This window comes from Neofelis nebulosa, chromosome 10 (genome assembly GCF_028018385.1).
Source record: "Neofelis nebulosa isolate mNeoNeb1 chromosome 10, mNeoNeb1.pri, whole genome shotgun sequence".
NCBI lineage: Eukaryota > Metazoa > Chordata > Mammalia > Carnivora > Felidae > Neofelis > Neofelis nebulosa.
This window is the reverse complement of record NC_080791.1, coordinates 103,390,211-103,403,360: the sequence shown is the minus strand read 5'-3', so window position 1 is coordinate 103,403,360 and position 13,150 is coordinate 103,390,211. Positions and strand designations below refer to the sequence as shown.

Sequence of the window (13,150 nt, the reverse complement as noted above, 5' to 3'; positions counted from 1 at the left end):
CAGGAATATATAAATATGTGACTCACTCCATGTATTTTCCAGTATTGGGTAGACTTACTTAACACTGTTTTTACTACTTAGCTAAAATTAGAAACTAAACTACTAATTAGAAAAAATTAGAACTTTACTTTTTTCTTCTGAATTTCATGGCTTACTAATGTTGAATATATTACTACTAAAAGTATTTCTTCTTGTGCTATTTGTCTCTTTGTGAGGAGGACTTATTTTAAGGTGTTTAAAAAAATTAATAACTTTGGGTTTCTCATCCTTCTTTATCCAGACGTAGGATGTATAAGACTCAAGCCCAGGGTTTTCTAGCATGAGCCCAACAGTGAAAATGTCCAGTATTAAAGAGAAAGCTCTTACATTTCAACAAATTGGTTAAATTTTTTTGTTATGGAAATTGCTTGCTGCCTGGCTTCACCAAGTGTCCGTGTTTCACTGAACTAAAATCCTCTACCCTCTACCCGCCTATCTACCCCATTTTCTTGCTGGAATATTTAAAAGCAAATTGTAGAAATCTTGTCACCTCACCATTAAATACTTCAGCATGCATCTGAGAAGGACAGAAGGACTTTTTTTTTTTTTTAACATAACTACTTTCACACTTGATGAAGTTATTAATTCCTCATTATCATTTAAAACCCATATCTAAATTTCTCAGGTTTCTTTTTTTAAATTAATTTATTTAAATGCAAGTTAGTTAATATACAGTGTAGAATTGGCTTCAGGAATAGAGCCTAGTGATTAATCATCACTTATATATAACACCCAGTGCTCATCCTAACAAGTGCCCTCCTTAATGCCCATCACCCATTCAGCCCATTCCCCTCCCCCGCCATCCACCTCCCCTCCAGCAACCCTCAGTTTCTTCTCTGTATTTAAGAGTTTCTTATGGTTGGCCTCTCCCTCTGTTTTTGTCTTATTTTTCCTTCCCTTCCCCTATGATCATCTGTTTTGTTCCTTAAATTCCACATATGAGAGAAATTATATATTTGTCTTTCTCTGACTGACGGACTTCACTTAGCATAATACGCTCCAGTTCTGTCCATGTTGTTGCAGATGGCAAGATTTCATTCTTTTTGATCGCTGAGTAGTATTCCATTGTGGAGATATATATACGTATATACGTATATACACACACACACACACACACACACACACACACACACACATATACATATACATATATATAACACATCTTTATCCATTCCTCGGTTGATGGGCATTTGGGCTCTTTCCATAATCCAGCTGTTGTTGATAGCGCTGCTATAAACATGGGGGTGCATGTGCCCTCTTGAATCAGCATTTTTGTGTCCTTTGGATAAATATCCAGTAGTGCTGGGTCGTAGGATAGTTCTGTTTTTAATATTTTGAGGAATCTCCACACTATTTTCCAGAGTGGCTGTACCAGTTTGCATTTCCACCAATAATGCAAGAGGGTTCCCCTTTCTCCACATCCGTGCCAACATCTGTCGTTCTTGTGTTTTTAATTTTAGCCATTCTGACAGGTGTGAGGTAATAGCCCATTATGGTTTTGATTTGTATTTCCCTGATGGTGAGCAATGTTGAGCATCTTTTCATGTGTTTGTTAGCCATTTGATGTCTTCTTTGGAAAAGTGTCTATTCACGTCTTCTGCCCATTTCTTCACTGGATTATGTGTTTTTCAGGTGTTGAGTTTGGTAAGTTCTTTATAGATTCTGGATATTAACCGTTTATCCAACATGTTATTTCCAAATATCTTCTCTCATTCCATCCGCTGCCTTTCAGTTTTGTTGATTGTTTCCTTTGCTGTGCAGAAGATTTTATCTTGAAATCCCAATAGTTCATTTTTGCTTTTCTTTCTCTTGCCTCTAGTTACTTGTCTCATAAGAAGTTGCTGTGACTGTGGTCTAAGAGGTTGCTGCCCATTTTCTCCCCTAGGATTTTGATGGTTTCCTTTCTCACATTTAGGTCTTTCATCCATTTTGAGTTTATTTTTGTGTATGATGTAAGAAAGTGGTCCAGTTTCATTCTTCTGCATGTTGCTGTTCCAGATTTCCCAGCACCATTGGCTGAAGAGACTGTCTTTTTTCTGTTGGATACCCTTTCCTACTTTGTCAAAGATGAGTTGGCCATACATTTGTGGGTCCATTTCTGTTCCATTAATCTATGAGTCTTTTTTAAAAGTACCAGTATCTTACTGTCTTGAAGATTACAGCTTTGTAATACAGCTTAAAGTCCAGAATTGTGATGCCTCTAGCTTTGGTTTTCTTTTTCAACATTACTTTGGCTATTTGGGGTCTTTTTGGTTACCTACACATTTTAGAATAGTTTGTTCTAGCTCTGTGAAGAATGCTGGTGTTATTTTGATAGGGATTGCATTGAACGTGTAGATTGCCTTGGGTAGTATAGACATTTTATCAATATTTGTTCTTCCAATCCATGAGCATGGTATGTTTTTCCATTTCTTTGTGTCTTATTCAATTTCTTTCATAAGGTTTCTATAGTTTTCAGCGTACAGATCTTTTATGTTAGATTTCTAAAACACATCATTTACTTTGTTTATTTGAATCAGTTGGGTCCAAGGAAAGTGTATGCATTGCACTTGATGGTTTTGTCTCTCAGAATAAAAATCCTGTAATGATCTTCTCTTCCCTTTTTTAAATACCATTGGTTTCTTAAGAAACTGGAACCTATGTCTTATTAAATGTTCTTGATTTGACTGGCTGCTTCCTCACAATGTTGTTTAACTTATTTGCTTTCGTCCACCCTCCCCCTATTCTTTTGAGATATATTTGGCAAATATTTTCTTCAGTTTATCCTGTGTTGGCTTTGCTTATGGTACTTTTGGTCATGCACAAGTCATTGATATGGTATTTTTAATGGAGCTAAATTTATTGATGTTTAACTTGCCTTTGATATTTGAGCCATTTTTACCACAGTTTTCTCATTCCTGGTTTAAAGAGGAACCCACTCATTTTTGCTTAAGTCTTTATATGGTTGGAATTATTACATCTAGAACCTTGCATGCATTTGGAAGTTATTATTTCGTATTACCTTCTTTTTAAATATTAGGCACTTTTCTTCAGGGGCTGTTTTAGGTACTAGAGGGACTTAATGGGACAAGACCAGGGATATCTCATTTCAGAGCTAATGCTCCAACAATGGAGGACAGACCACAAAGATAGTTTCAGATCATGCTAAATACTAGAAAGATGATTTTTAAAAAAGATGAAGTGAGGGTGCCTGGGTGGCTCAGTCAGTTAAGCTTCTGCCTTCAGCTCAGGTCATGATCTCCCAGTTGGTGGGTTCGAGCCCCACATTGGGCTCTGTGCTGACAGCTCAGAGCCTGGAACCTGCTTCAGATTCTAGGTCTCCCTGTCTCTCTGCCCCTCCCCCACTCATGCTCTGTCTCTTTCTCAAAAAATGAATAAACATTTAACATAAAAATTTTAAAAATTAAAAAAAATGAAGTGATGGATATGGGCTGATGAGAGGCCTCTATGATAAGGTGGTATCTGAGCTGATTGCTGAATCATAAGGTGAGATGGGCCATGCCAAGTCCTGGGTAGTAAAGGCGCAGAGGAGGAATAGACTCTAATACTAACTACTAGGGATAAGCCAGGCACAGCACTAACGCACTCGTCCGCCATTATCTCCTGTATTCTTATAATGAGCCATTGAGGTCAGTATCTATTATTGGCCCCGCTTTGAATATGAGGACACTGGGTTCAGGAAAGCCGAAATCATTGGCTTCTTCTCAGCCTCCCACTTGGTGGAAGGTATCACCCTGCACCTTGATTTTGCCCCTCCAGGCTTTCACGAGAAGGACAAGAAGCCATACTGCCGGAAGGATTTCTTAGCCATGTTCTCACCCAAGTGTGGTGGCTGCAACCGCCCAGTGTTGGAAAACTACCTTTCAGCCATGGACACCGTCTGGCACCCGGAATGCTTTGTTTGTGGGGTCTGTATACTCACTCACCTGTTGGATTTAGGGAAAGTCGGGAGTCCTCCTCTCTGAGAGGCCAGGACGCCAGCTGGTAAGAGGGTTCACAGCTGGGGTGAGGGTTTGATGTGAAGCTAAAGGAGGCACAAAACACAGCGCCCCCCGTGGGCGTGTTTGCTCGCGTGCTTTGCAAGCGGGTAATATCCTCGCCTCCATCCACCAGATAACTGGCAGGAATTTTAAGGCTGCGGTTTCACTTTGCTGATGTTCTGTTTCTTGACTTCTGCATGCCTTTTCTTTCTCTTCGCCCCTCCATCCCCACCCCAGGACTGCTTCAGCAGTTTTTCTGCTGGATCCTTCTTTGAACTGGACGGACGTCCCTACTGTGAGCTGCATTACCACCAGCGCCGAGGAACACTGTGCCGCGGGTGCGGGCAGCCCATCACCGGCCGCTGCATCAGTGCCATGGGCCACAAGTTCCATCCTGAGCACTTTGTCTGTGCTTTCTGCCTGACACAGTTGTCAAAAGGCGTCTTCAGGGAGCAGGATGACAAGACCTACTGTCAACCCTGCTTCCACAAACTCTTCCCACTGTAATCTCAGCTGACCCCACGGTCCCCGCAGATCCCCTGTAAAGTTTAAACCAGGAGAGCAAAGAGTACTCTGTTGTTACTGCTCTTCTCAGTGGGCATAGAGAGAAAGTAAATAGATCTAGAAAGAACCTTCTAGATGTTACATGGCTAGGCTTGCAGTCTTAGGTTTTAGATTTCTAGTCTTTTTTTTTTTTTTTTTTTAAATCGGGTACTTGGATCTAGATCTAGGTCCTGCTGTTAGTGCCTCTGCAGATGCGTCTTCCACATGCACACATTTATTTCACCGCTGGTTTTCTCCCATTTTCACCCCGGGGACGACCCTGCCCATGTCTTCTCTCCTGTGGCCCTCATAACTGGGCCCTTTCACACCTCCCTGGTTTCCCTCTGGGACTCACTTTCCTTTGACCACTGCATTATCCTTGCTGTCAGCAGTCCTGAGGCCCCTCCCAAGTTCCCTGCATCTCTCTTCAGTATATTTCTCTTTTTCAAGAGGATGTCGGTTTTAACTGGACTACTTTGAGTACCAACATCACTGATAGATAAAACGGCTTTTGGTTTTAATGTCTTGCTGTCACGTTTAGAGATAAACTTCCGCTTCCTGGGTTATATGCTAGGTACTATGTGCAATTAAATTCACATCATATCTCTTGTTTACTTCCATACAATAGGCACTTTGTGTTAATCAAAAGAAATTGAGGGGCGCCTGGGTGGCGCAGTCGGTTAAGCGTCCGACTTCAGCCAGGTCACGATCTCGCGGTCCGTGAGTTCGAGCCCCGCGTCAGGCTCTGGGCCGATGGCTCGGAGCCTGGAGCCTGTTTCGGATTCTGTGTCTCCCTCTCTCTCTGCCCCTCCCCCGTTCATGCTCTGTCTCTCTCTGTCCCAAAAATAAATAAAAAAATGTTAAAAAAAAAAAAAAAAAAAAAAAAAAAGAAATTGAAAGGAGGGATTTCTGTTCACTAAGTTTTCTCTTAATCTGGGCCCTTAACATTCATTTCATCTTGGTTTTTGCATTGAGGTGATTGAATTGTCTTAAAAGATGGCAAAGCTCCTTCAAATTGTTTTTGTCACTTTGTTCTTGCGGTTTGTGGGTTCGAGCCCCAAGTTGGTCTCTGTGCTCACAGCTCAGAGCCTGGAGCCTGCTTCTCCCTCCCTCCCTTTGTTTACCTAAAGTGAAAAAACAGATCTCCACTAGACACTTGAAAATTCTTATTTGCCTATGTATGCATTGCTACAAACTCATAAAATTGTATGTATTAAATACGTCCATTTTTTATATCAATTATATCTCAATAAAGCTTTTTTTGTTTTTAATGAAACATCTTCCTCAACTTCACAGTTCTCTCAAAAAGACAAGATGGCTGTTTTATTTCTCAAGGAAGTTGCTGTGAAGGATCTTAGATATTTTCCAGTTTGGATTAGGAAATCCAAGCCCCAAAGACAATCTCCATTTAGTTATTTGTTCCTCTGCAAACTATCATAAGTAAATTTGTGAAAAAGCTTGTCAGCTATTAAAGAAATCTGACTTTCTCATGTCCTATTTCAAGTAAACTTCAGAATGAGTTCTTCCTCAAAGGAGATATTGATAAGATCTGTACTATGTCTTTCTTACCATGGTCTTAAAATAATTGTGTAATTATTTGAAAAAACAGCAACGATAACAACAACAACCCGGAGTTTAAGTTACTGAGGAAAATTCCTTTATCAGAGGTATTTTTAAAAATAGGACCAATTTATGGGCCCCTGGGTGGCCCAGTCGGTTAAGTGTCCGACTTCGCCTCAGGTCATGATCTCACGGTCTGTGAGTTCGAGCCCCATGTCTGGCTCTGTGCTGACAGCTCAGAGCCTGGAGCCTGCTTCAGATTCTGTGACTCCCTCTCTTGCTGCCCCTCCCCTGCTCATGCTCTGTCTCTGTCTCTCAAAAAATAAATAAACATTAAAATTAAAAAAAAAAAAATAGGACCAATTTAAGGGTCTTTAGACCAATGTGGGAAACGACTTCTTAGAGAATGATTCTTGTTAAACTTGATCACATCTGTCTCCTTTGAGGAAATGGATCATCAGGGGGTTTTTGAGAATTAAAAGGAAGTGGTAACGGTTAATAAAATAGGAACTTCAACACATCCATGCTATGTGGGAGGTCAGGCAGGGAGCCATGGGGCCTCCTGCCCTGTTTGGTTGAGTACCAGACTAAACAAAGTATTCGTTCTCCTTTTAAACATCTTCTTTACAATGTCTGCACCCTATGATGTCACATGCAGGTGTCAATATGACAGTGCTCATGGTTGCCTTGGCAATTTGACAAAATGCACTTGAGGTTTTAGCCTTTAAGAAAGAATGTTCAGGTGCTAACACTTTTTTTTTAAGGATTAGCTATTTTGAGATATCAGTAGAATCTGCTATTTAACAACGTCAGAGAAAATCCAGTGTTTGCCAGGTGCAATTATGATATGGACATTTTTGGGGCATGTGGGTGGCTCAGTTGGTTGGGTGTCCAACTTCAACTCAGGTCATGGTCTTGTGGTTTGTGCATTTGAGCCCCAAGTCGGGCTCTGCACTCACAGCTCAGAGCCTGGAGCCTGCTTTGGATTCTCTGTCTGCCTCTCTTTCTGCCCCTCCCCTGCTCACACTCTGTCTCTCTCTCAAAAATAAATAAATATTTAAAAAAGAGAAATGGACAGTTTTTTTCCTCCTTATCGTGAATATAAGTGGTCATATTTGCTCCAAGAAGAGATGCTGCCTTCAGGTCCAGTGTTTTAGCATCAAGGAAACCATTCACAAGAAATTTTCCTTAAAAAAACACACACACACACAAGAGAAATACTATTACTCAAACTGATTCCCTATCTGTTTACTCTTGGTTCTGAGTAACTGCTAGCTTTGAAAAAATAGAATCTGAAGGATAGAGCTTTTCCATCAGTAAGCTCTCTCTCTCTCCATATATATATGTATATATATGTATATATGTGTATATATATGTATATATACACATATATACATATATATACATACACACACACACACATACACACACACAAACATACATACATACACACACACACATATGAATGAGTGACTGGGAACTCTATTCTCAAAGAGAAATTTCTCAATTCGTTTGGCCAATTATTCTTTGGAATAAGTAATAAAGTCCTCCAAAGTGGAGAACAACAATGATTTTTCCATACAAGTTCCGGCAGTTACTTCAATCTGTGTAGGATGGCCTCCAGCCACATGCTCCCTTTGTCATGACCAGTAGAGGGAGTGAGAGCACTTTTATCCGACTTTGTGAGTGAAAGTCCTGAGATTCATCCTAACTTGGAGAAGTTTCGGTCATTACTCAGTAATTTTTACTGGAAGAATAGATGATGCAGCTTGGCTTAAGCCAAACCAGACCATTCCTAGAGCTAAGGGCAGGACTAAGTTCCTAAAAACACAAGGGCGGTGTGGAAGAGATGTGAATACTTTAAAAGTCTGGGTACTGGTGGGGCGCCTGGGTGGCGCAGTCGGTTAAGCGTCCGACTTCAGCCAGGTCACCATCTCGCGGTCCGTGAGTTTGAGCCCCGCGTCAGGCTCTGGGCTGATGGCTCGGAGCCTGGAGCCTGTTTCTGATTCTGTGTCTCCCTCTCTCTCTGCCCCTCCCCCGTTCATGCTCTGTCTCTCTCTGTCCCAAAAATAAATAAAAAACGTTGAAAAAATTTAAAAAAAAAAAAAAGTCTGGGTACTGGTAAGAAGGGGGTGATGAATCTCAAATTTGTAGGAGTATACATTCAAAAACAAAAATGTTAAAGCATTTCTGAGTTTCAAGTGATACAGAAGGGAGGCAAGCAGGTATTTCTAGTGCCCAAAGCAACATGTCTGAGAACTTAACAGAATTCCAAAGGAGAGGAGAGTCAAGAATGATGGGATCATGAGGAACAGGGGGCAGAGGTATTGGTTTTCACTGGGCCCCTACAGACACAGCATTAAGAAGCATCAAAGCAGCCTCAGTCTGGTGATCTTAAAGGAGAGCTCTTCCAGGGGCGCCTGGGTGGCTCAGTCGGTTGAGCGTCCTGCTTCGGCTCAGGTTATGATCTCACAGTTCGTGGGTTCAAGTCCCGCATCGGGCTCTGTGTTGACCGCTTGCTCAGAGCCTGGAGCCTGCTTTGGATTCTGTGTCTCTTTCTCTCTCTGCCCCTCCCCTGCTCATGCTTTGTCTCACTCTGTTTCTCAAAAATAAATAAATGTAAAAAAGAATTTTTAAAAAAACAACATCAAGGGAGCTCTTCCAGCTGAAATAAAGATGAGAAGGAGTGCCAGTTTTCTTTAGGGGCAAGTGTCTTGGACATGAACTGGTCCTTACTAAGGGCGGTGGTGGCAGCCACTAACACATGGGGCTGAAAAAGTGACCACCTACCCCCTACATACTTGGGAGCAGTGTTGGTAGATGGAACCTGCTGCCATCAGGGCATCAGGTGAGCACTGAGAACCCAGAGCTCGAAGGAGAAATGGAAATCCACTGGGCCCCACTGGATGAGAAAGAAAGACATCTTAGAGAAGAGCTGGGGCTTGAGTTGTCCTTATTGCAAATTTATAACTGCTGGGAAGCGGCAATGTCTCAAATTTATTCTGTAAGAAATGAGACAGTTTATATAAGAGGTTTCTCCTTCCTGGATATGGTAAACCCACAGTACCTAAATTCATTTCCTGTGGGAAGCTATGTCCTAACTGCATTTAGGTTCACAGATCATGGATTCTGGACAATGGCACACACTTTCTGGCACCCTGCTGAGAGATCCTTCTTCCCTCCTATTTTGGATATCACCAAATCTCAACAAATACTGTATTCTAGGAGTAACATTCTTGCCTGGGATAACTACCCTTCTTCCACTGAGAAGATATCTCAGGTCACAAGTGTTGATGGAAAAACTCCTATAGCTCAGCATGAGCAGACCAAGAAATCAAAGAGGACTTTACTTCCTTTGAACTTGACTTAAAGTATATCAACTTAAATGAACTTAATTAAACCTAAGTTATGTCCTATGAGTAGACATAATTGGGAATGTGAAATACAATGGGAGCACCACACTGTTCTCATCTTTGGTCCAGGTGGTTACGTGGGGCTGACTTTACCCTTAGCCCCTGGGACGGACACACATCTCAGGCCTGACCAATAAACGTGCTTTGTTCTCCTGGACCAAGGTGATTGGATCAGGAATAGTCACGTGACCCGAGCAAAGCCAATTAGATTTCTCCCCAGGACCTTTGCTGGATTTTTTTGTGGGGGAAAAAGGTATTCTCATTTTGTTGAGAGTCTAGCTGTGAGGATAATAAAAACCCACTGCTGCTGGGAAATATCTTTATGGTCACTTATGAGGAGCCTGCCTGAGAGAAAGAAGCCAACACAGAGGAAAGAATTGCTGAGTCATGAAGAGATAGAGTCTTCTTTTTTTGAGCCACTCAATCCTACAATATCAACACCTTCACCCCAGACTGAGGAGTTATGTGAGCAAATAAAACCTCTTTTTTTGCTTCAACTGATTTGAGTTGGAATTCTGTCACTGAAGAATTGTGGAAGAACAGGCATATTCTCTCCTTTATAGACTTAAAATATTGTGAAATAATAAATGAATGAACAAATAAACTCAACAGTGGCCCATTATTTATCACAGTAAAACTACTAGACAAAAATCTGGTATTCCCAATGTTTTTTACATTAGAGCACCATGAAACACTTTGCGTTTTAAGTCTGAGGCATCCTGTAGATAGCTCATATACTTAAAATACAAACTTTTTGTTCCTGTAACAATTTGTTAATAAAGTTGAGTTGTATGTGTCAATATCTCTAAGGGAGAGGAGAGAAAAGAGGGTGCTGTCACTCTTTAAGATGGAAAAATGTGTTGGAAATCATGTTAAATGTACTGCTTTATCTAATGCTCATCCACAGAGAACTATTACATCTTTAATGTTATTGTAATGCTGTGTATTTGTAAGGAAACATAGTTTCAGAAAAAATCTTGCTGTTTTACTTGCAAACAAAGAAAAACATTTAGAAAATTTTAAGACAATTGGATTTACCTGCATCGTGAAAGTTGGTCCTTGAAAAAAAATTGGGTTTACAAGAGCCCGAGGAAGAGAAAGAAAACACTTACAGTGATTCTGAGAGGAGATCTTAGGGACACCTTTCAGTACTTTGGAGGTTGAGGGTGATGAGTTTCATTATGTGCAATGACACTTGGAAAATAGGAGTTGTCCGCTCCAGGTGCTCTTGCATTTTTCAGACATGAGTTAAGAAATATTAGAGGCTCAAAATGAAGTGAGGAGCTTGGAAGGAGAGAGGTTTTCCTAAAATAATCTGAAAAAATTTGAAAGGCAGGGAAAGTGGGAGGGGAGAAAATGATAAGATATGTGAGAGAACTCGTGAGTTAGGCAAGGTGAAATTTCCAGAGCTTCCAGCGAAAGAAGAAAGATGGGTGAGAAGAAGGTGATATACAACACTCTCTGTGAGGACAAGAAAGGCAGTGGGGATTGGGGTGGGGAGTCTGCCACTCAGCCCCAGGGGAAGCTATTGCTTATCTTGGAGTGTCTCTGAGCTTGGGTTTTGCTAGAAGTGGACCCCGAGACCAGGATTTGTGTGCAATAGTCTATTTAGGAGGGGACCTCTGGATGTACAGGTAGGAGAATGGAAAAAAGGGGATAGCAAAGGGAAGCAGGCCAGTTCAGTGTGCATTGACGAACAGGTTACTCTGTTGGAAGATGGAGCTCAGCGTTCTTGAGGATGTCTGGAATTTATGGGAGGACACATGGGATGTCAGTCAATAAATCCCCCGGCCCCACCTCTGCCTCCTTTAGCCTGCCCTGTTTGCAAGCAGGACATGCTTCTGTGGCCAAAGAAAGCCCTTCGTCTAAGTCACAGGTGCTTGAAAGCTTTCAGGAAGCATCAGCGCGTGCCTAGCAGCCAGTGCCAACAATAGGGCTGGGGAACTCACAACAACTCTTGGGGAAAGTTATGGAGGGGTAAGTATATAAGCAAAAAGTCATTAGAAAGTTCTTCCAGTCACTGCTAATCATAATACATTGAAGCAACACATTTGTTTGCAATGCTTTAAAATATTCCCTGCTCTGGGAAGCTTAATGCATTTCACCTATTGGGTGATTGAGGGGATTGAGGAAGAGAGTGGACGATGATTATTATTTCCACTTTACCTGTGGGAAAAATGATCAATTTACATGAATAGGCCAAGATCACTCAATTTTTAGTGATAACACTAGTACCAGACTAAAGTTTGCCTCATCTTTGCCTGGGACGCTGTCTTTTAGGCTCGACACCAACAATGTAAAGCCTATCTCAGAAGTGTGGCCCAGGTGGTAAATTTTCAAGTGACAAGTAAGGGCACCGGGGCAGGAAAGTTGTCCACTGCTGTAGCCTAGGCTGTTTGTGATTAGAGGATCAGGAACAGCTTTCGCACCAGACAAATCAAAGTTCAAATGTTGATTCTTCCACTTACAAACTGTGTAAACCTTGGTTAAGCCACTTATCGTCTCCAAATCTGTTTCATAATAGGTCTAATGTAGGTAATAATACCTCCCACATGAGTTTGCCATGAGGATTAACCAAGATAATAAGTGAGAAAGGCTTTGTAAGGCGCCCAAAACCGAACATAAAAGGCACTGACAAAATAGTCCGGGAGATATGTGAAGAAGTCAACATGGCTTCCGTCTCTAACATTGCCATGGAGACTGTGAAACTGTAGCAGGCTCTTAGTTGTTTTTGTATGATTTTAGAAATCTTTTTTAAGGCTCAGGATGAAATCGATGGAACTGAAAACGCTGGGAGATTAGAAGAGCTTGAATTGGAGCCCATAATCTTCCTTTGCAGCAACATATTGGCAAAGCAATGCTCACAAGTGAGTGAGCATGGCACAGGAAATCCATCCAGTTAGCTGCCTGCCACAGATAGGAAACAGCTAACCTGGGTTAAGGAAGCAGAGCCACAGAGAGGAAGTTCAGGAACCTTCCAATGTTATGATTTTCACTGCCTGTCAATGGCCTAATCATCAGTCAAGGGAAATTCCCAGGAAAATCCTTATCATCATTATTACTTGTATCAGTCTGCTAGGGCTACCATAACAAAACACCAGACCGGGTGACTTAAACAATAGAAATGTATTTTCTCACAGTTCTGGGGGCTAGAACTCCAAGATCAAGGGGTCAGTAGGTTTGGTTTCTCCCGAGGCCTCCTCTCTCTTTGGCTTTCAGATGGCCACTTTCTCACTGTGTCCTCACATCGCCTTTTTTCTATGTGCCTCCCTAATATCTCTTCCTCTTCTTATAAGTCCTACTGGATTGGGTTCCCCACCCTCTGACCTTATTTAACCTTAATTACCTCTTTAAAGACCGCATCTCCAAACACAGACACACTGGGGATTAGAGCTTTAACAAAAGAATTTTATGGGGATATAACTCAGCCCAAAACATTACTTAAAAGAACACAGTGGCAAAGATACAATTCTACATGCTTTCTGATGACCAAACTCTGTTAGCTAATTGCAAACTTACCGATGGGCAAATTTTGGTCTTCTTTTCTTTTTCTTTTTTTCAATAGACACTTGATTACATCCCCAGGTGATAAAATTCCAGAGCCATGGGTACACA

The 13,150-nt window shown here is 41.4% G+C and overlaps 1 protein-coding gene across 2 annotated transcripts in view; it reads left to right on the top strand.

The window, feature by feature from the left end:
• Nucleotides 1-5,083, top strand: part of LPXN (leupaxin) — a 41,196-nt gene extending 36,113 nt beyond the window's left edge. For both annotated transcript variants that reach the window (XM_058689077.1, XM_058689076.1), the window contains exons 8-9: nucleotides 3,799-3,947; nucleotides 4,257-5,083. In XM_058689077.1, the coding sequence (XP_058545060.1) occupies nucleotides 3,799-3,947; nucleotides 4,257-4,526 (419 nt within the window). In that variant the 3' untranslated portion in view covers nucleotides 4,527-5,083. The remainder of the gene's footprint in view (nucleotides 1-3,798; nucleotides 3,948-4,256) is intronic.
• Nucleotides 5,084-13,150: the final 8,067 nt, after the last annotated feature.